The sequence below is a fragment of the Mesocricetus auratus genome, unplaced genomic scaffold, assembly GCF_017639785.1.
Source record: "Mesocricetus auratus isolate SY011 unplaced genomic scaffold, BCM_Maur_2.0 Super-Scaffold_100045, whole genome shotgun sequence".
NCBI classification, from domain to species: domain Eukaryota; kingdom Metazoa; phylum Chordata; class Mammalia; order Rodentia; family Cricetidae; genus Mesocricetus; species Mesocricetus auratus.
In genome coordinates, this window is record NW_024429222.1 from 1,737,388 (window position 1) to 1,760,255 (window position 22,868).

A 22,868-nucleotide genomic window follows, 5' to 3' on the forward strand; every position below is an offset into this window, starting at 1 on the left:
CAACGAGCCACACCTACTTGGAAGACCATAGACCATTCAACATAGTCCAGCCCTGGATGACATTTCAGTGACGTAAGTGGAGGTCAGGGGTTTCACTGACACTCTCCCATGTTCTATATGCCAACAACCAGGTTTCCAAAAGCCCCCCCCCATGTATCACTGCCCCTGAGCGGGCCCAGGAGAATGGGGAAGAGGGTTTAAGAGTAAAGATCTAGGCACCAGATTGGCTAGGGTTCAAATGCCATCTCTGTGCCCTCCTTCCTGTGTGCCTGGAGTTAAACCCCTATCCTCAGGAAGCCTCATCTTGCATTCCTTGGGTGAGCTAAGGATTAGGTGAAATGATTCATGAAAAACTGCTTCTCATGGTGTCTGGCACACTGCAAAGGCTCGGCAAACATCAGGATCAATATCAGTATTCTCTCCTGCCAGCACAACAGGAAGTGCAGGGGCAGAAAGGAAGGTGAGTCATCTTTTTCAGAGTGAGCAGCTGCCCTCGTCCTTGTGTAAATCCTTCCTTGAAGTCACAGACTGTCAGTCTGACTCAAAGTTAGCAGAAAAGAAGGTATCTTTCACCCACATCTCATCTCTGTCATGGATTCCCAAGGCCACCACGGGTAGCCAAGTCAGATTGTCATGTCAAAGCAGTTACAGGGCATCTACCAAGAAGCTATGCAACCTGTCCAGAGCCCTGCGGCTAAGTTTGATGTTATAAGTATCCCTTCACAGGGAGTCCACAATTGTCATCATGCTGCCCATGAGAGGAATCACCTCACTTTTGTCTTTTTCAGCCACATCATTTTGAGGGTACCCTATCTGCTGATGGCAGGATTCAGTGGTAATTCATGAACACCCTTGACTTAGACCTCCACATGGAGCCAACTGTACTGGCTCCTCCTCTAGCCTAGCCTGGAGCCTGTCCAGACACAGGATGCACTCTCTCTGGTTGGAGATAAACCTTACCAGCTCAGCCTTTGCCACACTGGCTGTTGGATAGTTTATTAATTATTTTCCTTGTCGCTGTGACTAAATACCTGACAAGGATTAACTTAAGGCATATGGTATATTTATGGTGGTGATATAGGGAAGCCAGGAAGCAGAGATACTAAAGTAGAGCTCAGTCCACCTGGCCCTTCTGTTCAGTCCAGGGTCCCACCACCCATGGCTTGGTGCCACCTACATTTAGGGTCCTCCCATCCTAATTAACTCGATGTAGAAACTCCCCCTCACTGCCATGCCCAAAGGTTTGCCTCCCTGGATGATTCTAGACCCTGTCATATTAACCATCACAAATCTATCCTGTCTACTTGATACTCCTCTGGTCTCTGCCCTTATGGGCTCACAACCATTTCATTGTGCAGGATGCATTCGTTTCAACTTCCAAAGTCCCCATAATTTTTGACAATCACAACACTGCCTAAAAAGTTCAAAGTCCAACTTCAGAAATTCAAGGCAATCTCTTAACTCTGAGCTCCTATAAAATAAAAAAGTTATATAGCTTCAATAAACACACAATGGTTCTTCTGGTTAGTTTCTATTAGCAACTTAGCACAACTTAGAGCCACCTGAAAAGGAGTAAGCTCAGTCATGGAATTACTTTGGTCGAACTGGCTAGAGGCCACATCTGTGAGGAAATATCTTGACTGATGGTTGACATGGAGGGACCATGCCACTGTGGGTGCACCTTCCACAGGTACATAGCCTAGGCTGTATAAGAAAGCTACAGAGAGCAAGTCAATAGGAAGTGTTCCTCCTTGAGTTTCTTCCCTGACTTCCACCTACAATGGAAAACTGGACCACGCAAACAAGATTGCCAAGCTCTGCTACCAGCTCAAGACGCAGCTTGGTCCCTTTGGGCCACAGTTGCAGAGGCCTCTGTGTGTTGGTCCTAGAGAAACACTTCCATAGATAGTTGTTTTTGATCAGGGAATCCCTTCAAAGTCATTTTCAGTTCAGACTCTCTCAGTTCAGCCTGAACGCTATCCTTTCTTAAAAATTCCACTCACTAAACAAATTAGGCCATTGCTTTCTGATCCAGCCTCACTTGAGTTCTCAGGACACAAGTAGAATGCAGCGACATGATTTGCCAAAAACATGTGAATAGCCTCTAGCCCAGTTCTTCTCTGCACTTTCCTATGTGGGGCCTCTAATGTCCTCATTTCTGTTGGCGTTCTGGTCTTCCAAATTCCCATCAGGATGGATGTCCCATTAAACTCTGCTTACAGCATTCTATGGCTTCTCTAGCCCCAAATTCAGACTCATCCACACTCCTCCCACACACTAGTTCCAAAAGCCTACAAATGACATGGCCAGGCCTATTACAGAAACAGCAGCTCTCCTTGGTTCTAGTTTTCTCTATTAGTTCCTTTTCTCATTGCTGTAAGAAAAAAAGAAAAAAATTCTTGGCAAAGCAACTTGGAAGAACCAAGGATTTATTTTGACACACAGTTTAAGGGAATGCAGCTCAGCGTGGTGAGGAGGCACAGCAGCAGGGGTGTGAGGTCACAGGTCTGCTGTCAGGAAGCAGAGACCAAAGCTGGTGCCCAGCCACCGCCACCACCACCACCACTGCCACCGCTGTCCTTTTCATTTGCTCCAGGCTCCCAGCTCATGCCATCATCCACATTTAGAGTAGGTCTTCCCACCTTGGCTGACCTAATCTAGAAATGCCCTCGCAGGTACCCCCAAGGTCTAGCTCCTAGATAATTCTAGCTCCTGTCAAATTGGCAAGCCAATAGGAATCATCACAGTTTGGCTGATGGAAATTTCCAGATTAGTCTTCTATTGTGCTGGTGAACATGGAAGGCAGACCTAACGTGCCCACCCTGAGTATTTCCTGAATGTTCCTAAGTGCCAGATACTGCCTTTCTCCATGTTGTCAAGGAACCGGGTAGTGTGTGACCAAGACTTAGCTTTGCTGGCCACACTGCTGTCTGCTGTACATCTCAAGAACATTTGACCCTCACCGGAAATATAAAGAGGGCCTTCAATCCCAAAGAGTGACAAATGCCACTCTAAGTTAGCAGCTGTCACACTGGGGCTACTTTTTTCTTTAGCCCTCATAGAAAACCTTGAGTTTGGCAAACAACTGTACAGATTTGTTACTGAGCCAAAGGAGGTGGCAGTGAGGGCCTGTGAGAAAGAATAGTTCAAATAGAGACATCTTCAGTGAAATAATTGCAAGGCAACATTTCAGGGTCATTTAGTTTCTTATGGCATTTTAATGACCGATAAAGAAGATATACAAATGTCATTTATTCAGAAACCCCAGTGTCCTGCTTTCTGGTTGTTTTAACAGATCAACTGCAACATACAATATGATTTCTCTGAAAAATCTCACGCCAAACACTATCATCAGTCTTCCGTGCCGTGGATCTGTAGAGTTACTTCTTGTCACATAGTCAAGATAAAAGTGAAATGAAGTTAAACAGAAAACTTTTCTCTCTTCTTGTCTAGCAACGAAAGTGAGGACTCCTCTGTAAACTCCAGCCTTGGGCATTTTCCCATTTTTTTTTTTTTTTTTTTTTTTTGCCGGAAAGGTTGTCTGTTCCCATTCTCAGGCACTATGCAGTATTGGTGGGGACACATGAAAGGACCCTTGGGGTTTTTCAGAGGTGAGAGGCAGCTTCCCACACACCAGCTTGTCTGCGCTCTTCACGGCCCAGAACCAACCCAGAGTCTGCCACGAGAGGTGACCGAAAGGGCTGGGCAGAGTAAGGGACACATGTCAGCCCCAGCTCACCCTGTGCTCCGTGGGTGGGAGGGGCTGTGGCCGGGGCTGCATGACTGGGCCCGAGGCTTCTCCTCTCACACATCCATCGCCTCCTCTCAAGTCAACCACTGGATCTTTACAATCCAACTTCTGCGGCTAGTAGCATCGCAAATGCAGAGTTGGGCTTCTCAGCAAGGACTTCAGGCTTGTCAAACTCGATCACCTGAAAATCAGAGAAGAACTGAGATTTTCAGAAAAAAATAAATAAATAAAAGCACACACCACACAGCCCTAACCAGGGCAGCCAGAACTTCCTGCACCTTCCCATTTTCCATAACCAGGACAAGGTCACAGTTGAGAACTGTGTTTAGGCGATGGGCGATGGTCAACACTGTGCAGCTTTTGAAGGCGTCTTTTACAGTGCTCTGGACAAGGGTGTCCGTCTTGGAGTCCATGGAGGCAGTGGCTTCGTCAAGGAGAATGATCTGTTAAGGAAGAAGCGCTGTAAAAGCCAAAGCTGTGCAAAGAGGAAAACGCATAGCCTCAGTTCTGTCCTAAAAGACCAGGGAAATGCAAGCACAATAATAAACTAAGCACCCGTCTTGAAAAGCTGCAGAAAAGAAGGCCAAAATTAAAGCCCAGCGGCAAGCCCTCATCTTCCTCGGAGGGATGTGCCAGGAGAGCAAGGCTGTATTTTTCCCTCTCTTAAAGTAGTTTGTTCAGACATTGCCAGCAGGAAGGGAGAGACACCACACATTGCAACCAGGATGAGTATACACTAGCACATAGTGTATACACAGCACGAGCCAGCATGGGCATGCTAACAGCACTCACACTGCTTTGCTGTAGCTGCTGGAATAAATTACCAGGAACTTGGAGACTTGGAGCAACGCAAATTTACATCTTACATTTCCGGAACCTGGGAATCCTGCAATCATGAATGGGGCCTGTATCCCCTCTGCCTTTTCCAGCATCTTCCGGCTGCCTGCGTTCCTCAGCCCACGCCCTTGCCTGCCATCGTATCTGCTCCCTTTGATGCTCCTGCTTGCTTCTTATAGAGACATAGGAATGTACTAGACACTAGACCCACCAGATCCAAGATCACCCTTCTATGTCCTTCTAACAGCAAGGTTCCTCTTGCCACATGGGGGAGCATACCAGTCTGGGGTACATGACAAGAACAACATTGGAGTTGAGAAGAGCATCATTCTGCCTGCCAAAACACTGTTCAGAATTTGCAGTGTGGAGGTTTAACTTTGACCTGTAACTGCACTTGACCTTGCCTAGTTACCTAATTTCTTCCCATGTGAAGGAATCATGTCTTATTATTCACACAAAGCACGAAGCCCCGCAGCTACTTAACAGTGAATGGTGCTGCCAAGGGTGCTTCTGTGAACACCCCTAAAGAACACATGAAGTGATTCACATTGATGAACACTCAGCTAGTAGGATTTCTTTTCTTCCCCTTAATTGTTATGTATACATGTATGTGTCTGTGTGTGGGTATACACACACACACACACACATACACACACGCGCGTGCGTGCACAGGCAGAGTCCAGAAGAGAGTATCAGATCCGCTGGAGCTAGAGTTACAGGCTATCGTGAGCCATGTGATGTGAGTACCAGGAATTGAACCCAGGTCCTCTGGAACACCAGCAAACATTCTTAACCACTGAGCCATCTCTCCAGCCCCCAGAAAATAGGATTTGTTGAGAAATAATAACAATAATAATGATAACTGTCATTGCCTTTCTCAGAATCAGTAAGGCTGGTTAAAGCATTCAGAAAAGTATCCAAATCTTATAAACTAGCATTCTGAAGGCTTGGGTGTCCTAGGTACTATGCCTGAGGACTCAGAATTATTCCGGGATAAAGGGGGAAAGTTGAGAGCCTACTTTTCAAACTCAAGCCCCCTAGGAGAGTGAAGAGAATACATAAGCCAGACCTCCCAAGGTGAAGCCCAGATAAGGAAGGTACCACTCCTGGAAATGGCTGTTATTTTTCAATTTTTACCCCTCACAACTTTGTCTTAAGAGAAAGGAATCGGTTTTTAAATTGCTGCATTGCTCTGTCTTTGCTGAAAGACACGCTTGTGCCTCTGCCTCCTGGATTGAGTGGCACCACAGGGAATATCCAAAATTTGACCAATCCATTTTCCGTGCTGTTTCCTTACTTTTGAATTACGAAGAAGTGCTCGGGCCATACAAAGCAGCTGGCGTTCCCCTACTGAGAAGTTTTCCCCATTTTCTGTGACTTCTGCCTGTAATTTCTCTGGGAGTTTCATTATCTATAAAACACAGAAAATGACACATTTATGCTGATGATCTATAAAATTATCCTGTGTCGTCTTATTGATTGCCCCTCCTCCTGCATTCATCAGCTTTCTTTATTTTACAATGGGAAAGAAAGTGCAAAACAGCAATCATTTCAATACCGCAAACAGGCACCAGGGAGGGCCAGGGCGAGGGGGACCTTAACAAAGAAAAGCCAGTGGGACTCACCAAAAAGGACAAGTCATACATATACTTCTAGACAACATTTAAGCAAATGGAAGTGGGCTTCAGGTTGTGATTTTCATGGATAAAACAGACATGGGACAGGAGAGCTTTCCAGAAGGCTGAGACAAAGTCTGTGCATTCATCACAACTAACTGAAGTGGCTTTGGGGGGAATTCTTGACTGACCTCAGCTCCTAACAGGACAAGGTCTTATGTCATAGACAATTCAAACCAGCCACACTTGCAACCCCAGAACAAGCTACACCCATTCATCATCCGGTTCTGATAAAGCCAGTGAGGTCACAGGCCAAATAATATGGCCCTCACTCACTCTGGACCCAGATGGATCTGGGTTCAAGTCTCCATCCTGCTCCTCACTGACATTGGCCTGTTACTTCTTTAATAGCACCAGCCTCTGAGGGCTAAGCAGAGGACCAAGAGAGATGATACATGTAGAGCTGGTGACTGGATCAGTCAGAGAGCTAACAAATTGTACCATGGTTACTTTGATAATCCGGAGCAGGTAAGGATTGAGTTTCACTGATGTATGTCACTCCTGCAAATAAGCCTGGCCAATTGCTGGCTCTGGGGCCAGGTATCTGGGTCAGTGGTATTTGGAATAGACTCATGCTGGACAGTCCCGGATACCTACTGTGTCTCTCATGAATGTTCTCTCCAAAACATGCCAGAGTATCTCATCAGTGTGCCTCCCCAAGGGATCCAAGTTGTACCTGTGATGAAGCAGAGGAAAGCAAGCTGGATTCTCAAGGATGAGACAATGGTGAGCACAGCGAAGAGGAGAGGACGGGGAAGAGATGTGACATCAGGGAGGCCCAAGGGTGGCCTCTAGAGCTAAGAAAGGTAAGGACACAGGACCGAGGACCTACAACTCTCTGTGATAGAGCAGAGACAGGCAGGAGTGAGAAAACCCACTCAACCACACCAGGGTCCACAGCATCAACACACAACAAAGCATTCTAGACCTTATACAAGTTCTGGGCAAAGAAGGGGGAAAAGAAACTTGTCTCAGCATCCCTTTCAGCCTCCAGGACAAGAGGCATTGCATGCTGATTCCAGGCCCAACCCAGGGATGCAAATCGAGTGTTTTGAGGTGCATATTGTATCACTCATATGATCAGCATTAAGTAGATAGGGTCTCCCTATTTCATCCGGTGCCTAGTGGGAGGATTCTTCCCTTTCCCTGGACAAGCTGAAATACTGGGTCCCCCTGTGTTTGGGCATCCGATCTTGAGCCTGTGTAAGTCATAATCTTGATCTTCTTGTACTTGGTCAGATTTTTATTCTGTAGCAGTAATAACTAATGTACTTGCTAAAAGCCTGCTACACATACAGGCCAGGGAGTGTACTTGGGGCCACTTTTGAGAGTAGCCATTACTAACCCTGGTGTATTGCCAGAACACAGGCATAAAATAGGACTTTGGGGGCCAAGTGTGGTGTCTGCTCACTCTATGCATGATAAAATCACTGTTGCAAATAGTATTAAAACTATTAATATCACTACTAATATGTTGATGTTAATAATGTCATGATATAATATTATAATAATAGACTCAGGATACTGTCCCTTGGCTCCTTCTACAACTTCACTATAAACCACAGGGCTTCTGAGCGTCTGCACAGGCCAATTCCCTGAGCTAAGACTGCTAAGAACAGCATGATCCGGCAATTTCTCAGCTACTGGTTGGCCCAATTCTCCGTCTCCAAACAGGAATGCACGATGATCGAAAACAGCTACCTTACTGTACCTACAAACAGGACAGGATCTTGAGGGATCATGGTCAGCTTGGTTCGGAGGTCCTCCAAGCCCACAGTGCAGATGTCCACCTCGTCGATGAAAATGGTACCAGAGGCTGGCTCCACCAGACGAAACAGGGCCATGCCCAGTGACGATTTTCCTGGGGACAATTAAACAGCAGGAGCAATGAATCCAGCAGCAGTTTGTACTTCCATCATGTCCAAGCATTTAATTAAGAGAATTTTCAGTGTAATGAGACTGGCTCCATGTGGATGACTTTGCAGGCAGACATCCCTCACTCTGGGGGACCAGGCTGCCCCTAACACCATTAACCTGCCAGTCCCCGCAGAGGCCTTGAGCACATAACTCATCTTCTGGGCCTCATTTCTCCAGAATTATTCTCATTTAATTAATTCAAAAACTACTATGCATTTGCTTCCAACTCTCCACACCCAATCAACCTGAAACCCTAATTTACAGTAAAGAGATTTGAGGGGGAAATAACGATGAATCCAGCACTCATGTACATCTCTCTGATGTGGCTTAACCAGCTCATCCTAAGCAAATTCAAACAAACATCCCCCAAAAAATAAATGCAGAGTTTGTTCTCACCAGAACCTGTTCTTCCCACAATCCCAACCGTCTGCCCACTTTGGATGTTCAAGTTCAGCCCATCGAGAACGAGAGGGGTGTTGTCTCGGTATCTCATGCGATAGTCCTTGAAAGTTATCTCCCCACGGCTTGGCCAGTCTTTGGGACAGGTCCCCACTTTGAAGGGGTGAGTGTGTTCAGGAACACAGGTCTGAAAAGCAGAACAGCCATTGACCAGCTCCACAGCCACTGGTTTCCACTGACTTAGCTCACCCATCCCACAGCTGTCAATGCTGGGGTGCCTGTGGTGGTGAGTGAGACCCATAACCCTGTACCCAAGGAACTCACATTCTGCCCAGTGTGAAGCTATACACACCTGTAATTATAACATTTGGGAAGCTGATGCAGGAGGATTGAGAGTTCCAGAACAGCATGAGCTGTATGAGACACTCCAAGCAAAATAAGTAGGTCACATTTCAGTGAGGAACATTGGTAATACAAAAGAGTATTGTAATAAAATACAGAATGTGACTTGTTCAGCAGATGGCAGCAAGCAGGTTACAACTATGAGGGCTGGAGAGGGCATTTCTGACACTAGAAGGGAGGCCTGGATATGGAAAGGATGACAACTCTGAGTGTTTCTGTCCGGGACCTTCCAGACAGGGAAGATAGATATTGTGAAGGCCTGGCCACCAGAAGAACCTTGAGTAGCTCCAGGAATGAAAAGAAAAGTCTCATAGGGCTGGAGCTTAGTGAAGGGAGGATGGGTGACTTAGAAGGATAAGCAGGAGATGGCTCACACTGAGCCATGGGGCCTGGGTTAGTGTCAGCATGACGACCTTGAAGCTGTGGTACAAATCTAGATCGAACCTTGAGATTTGCAGAATCAATCTAATTTCAGTGTCTACAAAAGTCATCACGGTGCTAGGAATAGGAAGAGGACAGAGTGAGGATGGTCAAGCTCACAGGTCTTTGTAGCTCAGCCGAAAAAACCTGACCTCCTCTTCTTATGCACCCCAAACCTCACAACTGAATGAACACAAAGCCGGCTCCGTTAGGAGACCAACCCCTTCGTCTCTCATTATGACAGCTCTCCCACCCATGAGGAGTCCCCCGTGTTCCATCAGGGTGACCGGCCAGCCCAATGAGTGACCTCAATTAGCTGAGAAAACATTTGCCTTCTTAGAGGGTATTTTAAACCTCTAGAAGATTTGGAATTAAAAATAAAAGTATTTTAAAAGAACCAATACTACACTAGCAATGTTTTTAGTTTAAGGAATCTGCTTATTTTATGCTCCAAATATTTGCAGTATTTACAGAATTTGGGCTTGAGAATCTAACTTAAAATGCATATTTGAATAACTAGTTTAAATGTGATTCTAAGTCAAAAGCCTTCTGCTTACATATGGAACTGCCTTAAAAATCTCAAGCCCACTACATTCACAAGCTCAATTAGACACACACACACACGCCCAAGAAGGTTTGTGTGTTAAAGCTGATCATGGGGGCATTTAAACATGTTCAATTTTAAGATGTTTAAGCGTGTTGAATAAAGCTTCTAAATGGGGCCAAACACTATCCAAAGGCCCACAAATGTGACTGCTGGGTTTATGTAGATGTCCTTTCTCAGAGCAGCTGCATTCCTACATTGCACCGAAAAGCTTTCAAAGAAGAGGTGAACTCATCTTCTTTTGCTATTTATAACTTTAATCAAATATTAATTTTCAGAAACTGAAGCGAAGCACTGAATTTTAGATTGGATTGTGAATACAGATTTTAACAGGACAGGTGACAAGCCAGATTCCAGTTATTAAACAGATCCCGTTCACTTGCCAAAAAAAAACTAAAAAGAGGGAAGGGACTGGGGAGACGGCTTCAGGGTTATATGTGATTGCTCTTCCAGAGGACCAGAGTTTGATTCCCAGCACCCACACTGGGTGGCTCACAACCTTCTAAAACTCCAGCTCCCAACGCGTCTGGCTTCTCTGTCTCTCTGTCTGTCTGTCTGTCTGTCTGTCTGTCTGTCTGTCTGTCTGTCTGTCTGTCTCTGTCTCTGTCTCTGTCTCTGTCTCTCTCTCTCTCTCTCTCTCTCTCTCTCTCTCTCTCTCTCTCTCTCTCTCTCTGTGTGTGAATTAAAATGAATATAAGTTGTTAATGAAAAATCGAAACGCGCCCGATGGGAAGAGCCTGCCGCCTCCCGCTGCTTACCGAAATGTACTCCCTCAGCAGCTCCGCGGACGTGAACTTGGCTTGGGTCTCAGTTCCTGTTCGCACACACACTTGAAGCAGTCCACTGAGCTGTTGGGAAGAAACAGGTAGCAGCTGAGGGTCCCCTACCCTCCCTTGGTCCCAGCTGTTTTATCTTTTTTCTTTCTTTCTTTAAGTCACTTCAAAGTAATAACTTTGGCTCAAGCAACACGTAAAAGAGGCTTACAGTTGTCCCAGCCAGGACCACAGAAGGCCACATTTCCTGTTGGGATGTTTTGCATTTAAACACTTCCTTTGTATTTAAAAACAAATGGTATTTACATTTTCTCCCTCACTCCAGATGGTGAGAATCATCCCACCACCTTGATCACTCCTGTGAGCCAGTCCCAACTGCCTAGGGAGGAGATTCCTTCCAGAGCCAAACTGCTAGGGGTTGGCTCCTTGCTGCCACCTGGTGGGGCCCTGCATCCCCCTCCCACTTCTTATCATCCCCCACACCCCCACCCCATCCCCACACACACAGGGATTGAAAACCACCATTGCACACACCTGCTCCAGGATCCAGACTGGGGGAGATAGCTTGCCAAAGGGATCTGCTTTAGGCCAGGATCCCCCAGAATCTAACTCCAAGATCTTAATAACTGGGGTAGGTTGGAGTATGCCTTCTACCCCACTGCAACCGTCTGTATCTAAGGCTCTAGAACCCAAGAATGCTAGCCCATTTGGAAAGGGACCTTTGCAGTTACGACCAAATATCCTGAGTGCCTGGTTGGATCCTAAGACAATAACAAGCATCCTAATTAAAAAAAAAAAAAATGGGAAAGGCCCAGAAGAGAAGGGGAAAGGAAGACAAATGCAAAAGTTAAAAGTTTCAAGCCAGGAAATGCCACCAACCTCTGGAAGCACAACAACACTGTTATACTGTTATAGTTCCCTGGAGCCTACAGAGAAAAGCAGTCTTGATGGCAGACGCTGTGTAGACTCTGAACTTCCAACGCGGAGAGAAAATAAATTCCTCTTGTTTTAAGCCACCAAGTTCTTGGGGATTTGTTCCAGTAGCTAAGCAAATGACTACAGACTGTTAGTCCAAAAGGTAACAGAGCAGGTAGGAGAAATGTGGGAAGAGAGACCACTGTAGTGTGATCCTAAGAGTTAAGCATTGGGGGCCACTGAGACCCATCCAGGCACCACGACAGGCCAAGGAGACTGGTGTCTTCACCCTTGTCCCTTGGTGTCTTAGGGAATAGGATCACCACCACCCCCTGCTGACATCCAAATCTACAGATGCTCAAGACTTGGGTATGACATGGCATTGTGTTTGCAGGGAGCCTAAGAAAGCTCTGGTAGGCAACTTGGCTTTCACGGAAAGGGGGCAGTGCAGTCAGAATCCTTGGTGGATGAGAGGAGGGGAGCAGGGGAACAGAGGGGTTATGAAGTAGGTGAGGAGGCCCCTCCACCACCTCAGACAGCTCTTCTCAGCAGGTCCTTGCCACCCTCCCAGCTTAACGCAGGCCCAGGGCTTCCCATTTCTCTTGGGCTTGAACCTGAGTGATTTTTGCCCCCATCCCCTCCCCTGGGGCAGAGCCTTGTTTGAGCTGTGTGCTAAAACCTAAGGCCTGGTGGGCGGAATGTGCCCAGATGGCTGACTGCAAACCTGCAGCAACAAGCATAGCCTTTGCCTCATGCCAGCTGCTCAGAAAGAGTGCACATTGCTCCCGAGAAGGGCACAGATATATTCTGATAAATACAAGAGTATCTGCTCCTGAATGCCTGGCAGCCCACCCAGGTCTAGAATCCCCATATGGGCACAGTGCAGACCCAAGTAAGCACAAGACATTACACCATGTAATGTCTTTAGCACTCACATTCTGCCCTGTGCTGTGATACAATGATTTTGTGTCTCTCTAGGGAGTTTCTTCCATTCTCAAGGAAACCTCTGCCACTTGGATTCTGTGTTCCCCAGACAGGACCAATGTCAGAAAGGCCAGCTGGAGAGCAGGCACACCTCAGTACATGCAAACTCGGGCCCTGCAGGAAGGTTTGGCAACTGTCTTCCTGGGAGGCTGATAATATTGGCCCAAAGAGTGACCTTAGTTGGGGCAAGCAGTTTTCACTTAGACCAGTTAAAGCAAACCTTTTATCTGCTTCATTGCTTTAAGAGGCAGCAATGAAGACATCCACTACCAATGGGGAAAACTGGGTTATCCGAGCAAGATCCATTTTCCCACCTCCAGAGCACTGAAGATGTCTCTGTTAGGTCCAAAAGAAACCCCAGTTCCCCCAAACTCCAAAGGCAGACCAAATATGCAGAAATGAACTCAACCTGGATTATAGGAGTTAGATAAAAGCCACCATTCCTCAGGAACTTGGGGAGCTGGTTCCCATCTACCAAAAAGAGTCCTTTCCCTTACCTCTGGCAGAGGCACCTATTAGCATATCAAAGCGCACGCTGCCAGCCAGGCTCTCTCAGTAGGACATGTACCAGTTGCACATCTCAGTCTATCCTAGCATTTTAGCCTTTCTCGCCCTCTCTCCTAAACTTCCCCGGCTCATGCCTCACATATCTACAACAACAATAATAAAAAACCTTCCTCTTAACCACACCATGGAGTGGTCATGTTTATACACACTCTATAGCTTCCATCCCAACACCCTATTAAAATGATACCCGAGATGTTTTCAGGAAGAACACCTTCCACATCCAGGAGATGGGAGAGATCTCAATGCACGTGAGTCACACATTTCCGGCAGAGGGCATCGGATGAAAGGCAAAGGTGTTTCTGGAGTTTAGAGCAGAGCCCCAGAGGCTCCTGGTGTGAGAAGGGGGCCACAAAGTCAGGCTGGTTGGTGGTCTCTCCAGAGGCAACTGCCCTGGGGTGCCCATCTGTGCACACAGGCAACCTTTCCTAAAGACATCGAGTCGACAAGGAACTCTGCAAATACTACTCTAGGGAGAAACAAAACAAAACACTTCAGTTCTAGTGTTTAGCACCTACAGGCCCACTCCTTGGCTGCTTTGGGAAAGGGAAGCAAACGTATAAAAAATATTTTTAAAAAATGAAAATCCCACACCAGCACCTGCAGAGGTAGAAACTATCCCAGGAGGGGAGGCACAAAGCCACACTGAAAAGCCAAACTGTTCTCCCATCCTTAAATACAAATGACTGCAGAGAGAGATAAATAGACCAAGGGCAGGCAAGAGCAAGAACCGGATAAACAAGAAGAAAAACTGACCCCTGGAGAAAACAGGTAGAAATTAAAGCAGAGCTGAAAGGGGTGTCTGAGTGCGTGTGTGTCTGAGTGTGTCTGTGTGTGTGTCTGTGTCTGTGTGTCTGTGTGTGTGTCTGTGTGTGTGTGTATAGTTAGTGTTAGTATCCTTCGAAAAGGTAAAAGCACATTTCAGTCATTTAAAAGTGAGTCTTTTAAAGACAGAAAGAATAAGAGCATGTGGGAATTTAATGAGTACATGGTTGTCACACTGATTATCAAAAGCATGGATGGATCACAGAGCTGAGGAGGATTACCAGAAAACAAAACAGGAGAAAACCCTCCAAATGAGGACGCAAAGGGAGAACACTGGGGCTGGAGATGGCTCAGAGGTTAAAGGCACTGGCTGATCTTCCAGAGGACCTGGGTTCAATTCTCAGTACCCACATGTTGGCTCACAACCATCTGTAACTCTAATTCCAGGGATCCAATGCCCTCTTCTGGCCTTTGTAGGCACTGGAATGAAGGAGGTTCACAAACATACACGCAGGCAAAACGGCCATACATGTGACATAAAAGCAAACAAATCTAAAATGCAGAAGGGAGAACATTTTCTGAGCGGAGAAGAGATTTGACTTTCATCTGAAAGGACCCAGAGCACTGCGGGACAGGGAGGAGCATGGCAGAGCATGCCTGTGATCCCAGCCCTGGGGGCCTGAGGCAGGGGACTCTCAAGCTTGCCTCAAAAAGGTAACAAGTAAACAAACAAACACACTAGTGAAAAGAGTATGTTTTAAAAGTTCCACATCCAAAACATTTGTCCCAAAATGCATGGACTCAATGGAAAAGGTTCTAGACAGGACCTGGGAAGAACACTCCCGGGGACAAGATTCAAGGACCAATCAACTGTGGCTTAAATCATGGCCCACGCGGAGCAAATGTCAGTCTCTCTGAATCTCATTTATCTGCAAAGTGAGACTTACAGAAACATCCCAGGGTTGTTGAGAGCAGTGGAGGAAGTCATTTACAGTGCCTGCAGGACAGGGAGTGCTGTGCGCTCTCCTCTTGTGTTATTATTAAAGGAGAAAGGCACCCAAGCAGCCAAGAGCCTGTTCCTAGTCATTTGCCAGAAACCGTACTTGCCTCTCCTCGTCCCACTGTGAAGTGGCTGTGTGATTTGAGATGGAACGGGACTCCACACCTTGGCCCAAATCAATCATTCCACCCCCACCAAACCACCCACTAGTTCTTGAATGCTTAAATCCATCTAGTAAGAATAACGCCTGGGCTTTTGTTGAGTAGTAAAGGGGGAAAATGTTCCCCATGGTTTCCTCTTAGACCTATAGATCTCAGAGACTATAAGGCAAGTATCACAGAAGAGGACAAAACCAGGAGCCAAGATCTAACTGTTCCTGAAGCCCTCACAACTACCCCAAATGTCAATGATGCGTATGGCTAAGCTCCATTTTTGAACCTGTTTTGAGTTTTCTGCTGCATCCATCTAAAAGTGTCCCTTCTAATACACCATAGGCCAAGTTCCACCATGCACCAGCTGTTACCTGGATGATGTAAGACAACGACAAGCCTTTGGATGAAGCACTGATGGAAGAAAAGCTCAGGGTCACCAACAAGGCCACGACAAAGGTAACGATGTTCATGAGGACATCCATTCTGAGAGCAAACCACCTGAGAGCACAGTTGAAGTACAGGAGGTGGCTGGAGTTCTCATCGTTTAGTGTCTTAAACCTGAAGTTGAAAAATCAGAGGAAATTAGAGCTCAGGTCCTGCTAGCACTGATGGGAGATTCACCGGGCACCTGGAGCGCCTTCTTGAAAGGTGACTGTTACAAAAATGAGCACGTATCCATGTTCCAGCTGTGCCACAGCCATCTTTGATTTGCACACATTCTGAGAAATCTCATGTGGCAGTCGACAAGGGCGCTAAGTGGGCCCTCTCTGTCTCTCCCAGAGCTAGCAACTAGAGGCCACAGCTAAAACCAAAACTGTTGAAAACCTCATGCTCTAGTTTGGAAGTATCCGCAGGCCTTGAGAAATCTATAAATGGCTCCTTTGGTCTTAAAGACAGGGGTAGCCAATGGCGGCAGTGATAGAGTAGGAAGGGAAGGCATTTGCCTGCTTCCCCCACCACCACCACCCCTCACTGAGATCAAGGTCATCATTGGAGCCTGGCATGGTGGGACACACCTGTGATCCCAGCACTTGAGAGGGTAAGTCAGAAGGGTCAGAAGTCCAAGGCCAGCCTGGGCTACATGGCAAGTTCCCATCTCAAAGTCAGCCAAGCAACCAAATTACTGCTTAAAAGGCTGACTGGGCGAAAGGTGTCTCTTCAAGGACAGGAAACTGATATCCTGTGCCCCTGCTGCGTGTCCATTGGGTCCCAGGGCTTTGCACAGGGCAGAAAGATGGCATAGCCAGGAGACCCAAGACAAGGCCCACCCTTGGAGGCAGCCGTCCCCACTCATTCCCCAGACATAAGCAGAGGGCATCCTGACAGTCCCTGAAGCTTAGAGCTGAAGGTACAGGGACATTCAAGCTGCCTCTGTGACAGCAGGCAGAGGACGCCACTCTAAGGAATGCAGTGGGGTGCTGCCAGGCAGACTGCAAACAGCTGTGCCAGGCAGAGCTGTGTGGTTGGGTTGCATTGGGTCCTTTACCATACTGCATCTGCATAGGGAGCTGGGTCAACAGGAAGGAGCAACGGAAAGGAGAGACTGGATGGGGCGTGGGTAGTCACCTGGGGATGCTCCTTCCTGGTCCTATCCCTAGCTCCCCCTGCCGGAGCTTCAGAGAACCAGCTCAAAGAAAAGAAGCAGGCGTTTAAAAGAAAACACAGCGAGCTTGCTCACTGCAGTCCTGTCTCTTATCCCCAACACTCACTAGTACACACACGTGTACACACACACACATACACTCATGTACACACATGCATGCACACACACTCACACACATGTACACATACACAAACAGGCACACACGTGTGCACACAGAGCACAACCTGCTGCATCAAGCCTCTAGGCAGAAAAATCCTATCAGAGACTGAAGTTTTAGGTGAGCCGCGAGAGACATCTCATTCCTTGGAGCACTAAAGGGTCCTCAACCCAGTGGAAAGGGTTTGTTTTTTAACAACTGGTGGGAATTGTGGGAAGAAAAGGAAAACCTTTTCCAGACTAAGCCCCTAAAAGGCACGACTCTTCCACTGACCCTCGCATTTCCTATTCCGACTCCATTCCAGTTAGCTTTTGTTTGTTCGTTTGTGTTTAGATGAGGGCTGGGTCAAAACACTTTCCCAAATACCACAATCTTTCTACTCATCTGGTGGCAAGTGCAATCAACACATGTCGGAAGTCAGAGCTCTCCCAAAGGCAAGTGTTACCAGAGGGGGGACCCTGTCGGTCATGTGCAGCTAAGCTCTCTATGCCAGGCACTTGGAGAAGAAGCTACGGGAAGACAGTGTCAATCTGATCTATGTGCTCAGAGCAAAGAGCTGGATGGTTCCGTGGTTCTGTGTGATCTGGACATCAAAGGGACTCGTGTGATGCTGGACTCTAGACTAACAGCACCAAGAAACAAACTAATAACTGGGCAGTGGTGGCACAGGCCTTTAGTCCCAGCACTCAGGAGGCAGAGGCAGGCAGATGTCTGGTCTACAGAACGAGTTCCAAGGCAGCCAGGGCTACACAGAGAAACCCTGTATTAAAACAAAACAAAACAAAACACAAACTAACTAGTGACAAGGACCAACTGCTTACTAGACCAAAGACAAATGAAGTCAAGGCTCCATTGAGATCCTCAGGGGAAAACTAAGAATACAGTAGGAGAAAGAAATCAGACTGGATAAAAATCATGTACATCGTTAGCTCCTCCCTGGCTCCCTTCACCTCCCCCTTCACTCCTTTCCCTCCTCCTCTTCCTCTCCCTCCTCCACTTTTCTTTGGAGACAAAGTATTGCTATGTAGCTCAGGCTAGCCTCAAACTTACAATCCTCCTGCCTCAGCCTCCTAAGCACTGTGATTACAGGACCGAGCCACCTTGCCCGGCACATATTAGCCTTTTAAGTATAGGGAAAGGGGTCTTATTGATAGAAACAACTAGAAGTTTGTCAAAGTCTTCTGTCACTTCCCCTTTTGGACACGGATGGACTGCAGTCCCTAGGACCCCGTGACTAGGTAAGTCTGTGTGACTGAAATCCTGCTGTTGAACTTGCAGAAAGATTGAGTCTACTCACCAGGGTTCAGCAGTAAAAAGTTTCCATGGGGTCTGCCACCTTCCTGTCCCCCTTTCTCTTTCTGAGACCTTTGAGTGGGAAAGCAAAGTGACTGAGACTCTGTGAGGACACTCTGTGGCCTGTGCTGTGGGCTCTCATTAAGTTAGGACCCGCGGAAGAGCACGCATTTGACTCTTCCACAGTCTCTCCATAACGCAGTTCCACAAACCTAAGAACTGCACACTCAGGGTTATCATAGCCATGGCCCCTGTCCCCGCTTGGGTGTGTGTTTGTTCATGTTTGGCAACTTTGACACAAGCTACAGTCATCCAGGAAGAAGAACCTCAATTGGGAAAATGCCTCCATCAGACTGCCAATATGGACCGCATTGGAATGTCAGTTAACCATCACAGCCCTTATTATAATTGACGTGTCCTCTTGACAGACCACTCACTTTATTAGTATGTGACCCACGCTTTGTCTTTTCTAACTTTCACATGAAGCCTTCTTTATCGGGTATGGGGATAACAATGGCTGCTTCTTTCCTGTTTCTGTACAGTTAATGGACTGGTTTCCATCCCTTGATCTTCAGCCTCTGGGTGTCCTTACCTGTGAGGTGTGTTTCTTGATGACAACAGATAACTAAATCTAATTTTTTTCTAGCGGGGGCAGGGGAATTTATTTTGCTTCTTTTTGTTGTTCTGAGATGGATGGAGTCTTAAGTAGCCAAGGCTACCCCAGGGCAGCCTTAAATCCTCCTTCCTCTGCTTCCCAAATACTAGGATAACAGCCTGTGGCACTGTGCCTGTTTGAATCTAGTTTTTTAAATCCACTCAACTGGTCTGAATATTCTAGTTGATGAGCTGAGGCCATTTACATTGAAGACTATATTATTAAGAGATGTTTACCAATTCCTGTCAATTTTTCTGTGGCTGTTTTCTAGTTGAATGGATTATTGTTTGTTGTACCCTTTCTCCTCTACAAACTAGTATTGGGATTTGTTCAGCTATGCTCTCAAGATCTGGAGGGAGGGGGATTGAGTCAGGATTTCTCTATGTAACAGCTCTGGCTGACCTAGAACTCACTCTATAGACCAGGCTGGCCTCAGAGGTCTGCCTGCCTCTGCCTCCCAAGTGCTAGGATTAAAGGCGTGCTCCACCACTGCCTATATAATTTTTGAGTATCCTAACTGTAGGCTGTTGCTTAACAGGTTGTAATCACTAGGTATACTTCGACCCCTATGAACCAATGATGGGCTGTTTCTTGACCTAGCACTCCCGAGTGCTGAGATTAGAGGCCTGAGCCACCGTTGTCTCCTGCTCCTTTTTTTCTTGTGCTCTTGTGGCTAAGATGGACTTTCCTCTTCCTTTGCATACAGTATTCTCTTAAGCATCTTCTGCAGTGTTGGCTTGTCTGTCATGAACCACCACGGTTTGTGCTTTCCCGACATTGATTTCAACATCAATTTCAAAAGCTTTCCTGGACATAGCAATGTTAGTTGGAGGTTGCTTGCCTTTGGGGTTTCAAATACATCATTCCATGCTTTCCCAGCTAGGGTTGCTGACAAGACATCTAGTGTTTATGTTTAGGCCTTTGTAGGTGAGTTGGCATTTTCCTCTTAGAAGTTGCAATGCTATTTCCTGGCTTTGTTATTTCTGACATCTTATAATGTCAGGCAGAAGTTCTTCTGTGGTCATGTCTATTTGTATTTTTGAACTTATCTTGACTTCAGATATCAATTTTTGTATAGATCTTGGGGGTGAATTTTCCACTATGATTTCACTGAGTGGATTATTTCCTTAGTTTTTATCTCAGCGCCTTCCTCTTTTGATAGCATCCCAGAGTTCTTGGCTGCTGGGGTCATGCTCATTCACTTTCTCTTTCCTTATTGTTCTTAAGTATAGGATTTTCCCACCTTTGCCCTCCATCTCTGATGCTCTTTTCCTGCCTCATCATATCTGTTGGAAATCCTTTCTATGGTGTTTTTATTTGAGTCACTGCTTGTTGGTTTCTAACTTTGTTTTCTTGATGAATTTCTCTTTGACCATATTGCTGATTTTCTTGACCAACTTCTTGGGTTTTTTCCCCTCTAACTGTCCTCTCCAAGTGTCCTTCTTCAGGTAGTGCATAATTTGCTAGGACACTCTTGAAAGTCTCACCAGGCCTTTTACCTATTTCCTATCTTCTGAGTCACCAGCAGAAGGATTGTGACCTGAGGAGTCATTGTGCCAGGCTTTATCCTGTTTCTTCTCTTTCTGTGACAACATTTGAATATCTATTGGTTTGGATATCTCCTCTAATTTTATTTGGGGATCTTCGAACGGAACAACTGATTATTATTTTTTTAGGTTACCTTGTCATCTGTGAAGACAATATATGTCATTATAACTCATTTCCTACCCTCACTGGCCTCACCTGCTCCCTCCCTCTCTAATTCAGCAGTCAGCTTTTGAGGGCTGGGGCGCCCAAGACACTTTTAAGGAAGTCTTCTGTTTTCCTTGCCACCACTAGGAAGCCCTACCAGCTGAACAGTAGTGGTTTTTGTCTCGTGGGTCACCCATCCTTTGTCACCCATCCTTTTCTTTGTACTTTTTGGATATCCTGCCACCACTTTCATGGATTTCTGGAGTTCCTCCTCTCTTTTTCCAGCTGTAAAAAAGAATACTCGTTTGGTTCTGATCCTTCTTCTTTACAGGGCCACACAGTGGCAGCTTCTAGTCCACCATCTCACTGGGAAGTTGTGACTTACTATGGTACGCTAGAAGTCTGAAGCTACATGACTGGACTAATCTAGTCTTCAAGTCTTGAAAAGAAGGAAACTGCCCTATCCACAAATAAATAAATAAGTAAATAAATAAATGTAGGCTTTAAAAAATCAGTTTTATGAACTTGGGCATAGTGGCTCTTACACCTATAACCCTAACCTCTTTGGAAGTGAATACATGACTGCAAATTGCAGACTGACCTAGGTTGCATATCAAGACCATGTCTCAACTAGTCAACTATACATATATGAGTAGTTTGCTATACCCTTAGACCAGTGTATCTCTCAACTCTCATTAGGGAAGCCTCTCATTGCAGTAGATGGCAATTAGCACAGAGACGCTCAACTGGTCTACAACATACAGAAAATAAAAGACTGTGGAGTGTTCAGCCCTTCATAGGACATACTTATCACACACCCTTCTATACAGAGCTCAGGGACCTTCATGGAAAAGAGTGTAGAAAGACTGTAAGAGCCAGAGGTGGTGGAGGGCATCAAAGTGTCTTCCAGATACAACAGAGCAGGTGCATATGTGAACTCACCGTGGTTGTGACAGCACGCACAAGCTTATGCTAGACAAAACCCCAGCATGGGGGAGAGGAAAAGGGCATGAAATCCCACCACTAGTTGAAAAGCTACTGGCGTTTGGTAGCTACTGGGAGACAGTGACTTCTGGCAGGGTGACTACACTCAGAGGCAGGCCTCACTCCAAAGATTAACTGAATAAAAACTGAACTTGATGGGATTAAAAAAGAAAAAAGGAAGAAAACGCAAAGCTGGGTGGGTAGGAAGGGGAGGATGGATATGAGAAGAGTTGGGGATGGGGGTGTTGACTATGATAAAAATATATTGTATGAAATTCTCAGAGAATTAATAAAATATTTTTAAAATATGTGTTTATTGTAAAAGAACATTCAATACTATGAGAGTCATATTCGAAATAACTTTTAAAAGGAAAACCTTGTAGGTTGGAAAAGATAAGGAAGAAATATAAAGTTGAGTATCTCTTTATCTGAAATGCTTAGGACCAGAAATGTTTCCAATTTGGGATTTTTTAATCAAATGTATTAATTAATTTACTTATTTATTTTATATGAATAGGTGTTTTGCCTAATTGAATGTCCGGCACAACGTGCATGTGTGGTGTCTGTGGGGGCCAGAAGAGGGGATCGTGTCCTCTAGAACGACAGCTCCTGAAGGTTGTGAGTTACCAGGAGCTGGGAATCGGGATCAAAACCAGGTCCCCTGAAAGAGAAGCCAGTGCTCTTCAGCCGTCTCTCCAGCCACAATTAGAATTTATTTTATCAGTCCTGGACTATTTGTGTATGCACAGCGAGAAAGCTTGAAAATCAATAACAAGTTTATCTACAGAGCATCAAGCTATTCACTTGTTAGCTTTACTTTATCTTGCAGTGTTGGGGACTCCAAGAAGGGCATTGCACAGATTAAGCAAGTTAAGAGGTCAAGTGTGAGATTTCCCCTTTGCAACATGGCAACAGTATTCAAAAGGTTTGGGATTTGAGAGCTTTTCAGATTTGGGATTTTCAGTTTATGTATATGGTGTGATGGGGGTGTCCTTCTGTATGCTGTGAATATATGATTCTCTTATTGGTTGATGAATAAATGCTGATTGACCAGTAGCCAGGCAGGAAGGATAGGCAGGGCTACCAGTCTAGGAGAATGCTGGGAAGAGGAGGACAGAGATTCTTGAGGGAGAGGCCATGTACCTACTGGGAAGATAGGATGCTGGGCATTCTCCAGTAAGCCAACACCAGGTAGAAATACTTAGATTAATAGAAATAGGTTAATAATTAAGAGAGAGTAAGCCAATAAGAAGCATGAGCCATCAGTCAAACAGTATATAATTAGTATAAGCTTCTGTGTGTTTATTTGGGAATGAAGGGTGGTG

General features: G+C 45.9%; 1 protein-coding gene across 3 annotated transcripts in view; it reads right to left on the bottom strand.

Annotated features, from left to right (window-relative positions):
• Positions 1-3,198: 3,198 nt before the first annotated feature.
• The window catches only part of Abcc12 (ATP binding cassette subfamily C member 12), a 67,929-nt gene continuing 48,259 nt past the window's right edge, over positions 3,199-22,868 (bottom strand). Inside the window, exons 23-30 of one of the 3 annotated variants that reach the window (XM_040735352.1) lie at positions 15,531-15,717; positions 10,765-10,854; positions 8,578-8,767; positions 7,966-8,125; positions 6,862-6,940; positions 5,886-5,999; positions 4,030-4,194; positions 3,199-3,932 (exon numbers count right to left, since the gene is read on the bottom strand). In XM_040735352.1, coding sequence (XP_040591286.1) covers positions 3,846-3,932; positions 4,030-4,194; positions 5,886-5,999; positions 6,862-6,940; positions 7,966-8,125; positions 8,578-8,767; positions 10,765-10,854; positions 15,531-15,717 — 1,072 coding nt within the window. In that variant the 3' untranslated portion in view covers positions 3,199-3,845. Of the gene's footprint in view, positions 3,933-4,029; positions 4,195-5,885; positions 6,000-6,861; positions 6,941-7,965; positions 8,126-8,577; positions 8,768-10,764; positions 10,855-15,530; positions 15,718-22,868 lie in introns of those variants that run through there. The other 2 variants (XM_040735353.1, XR_005873061.1) reach the window with 2 other exon arrangements.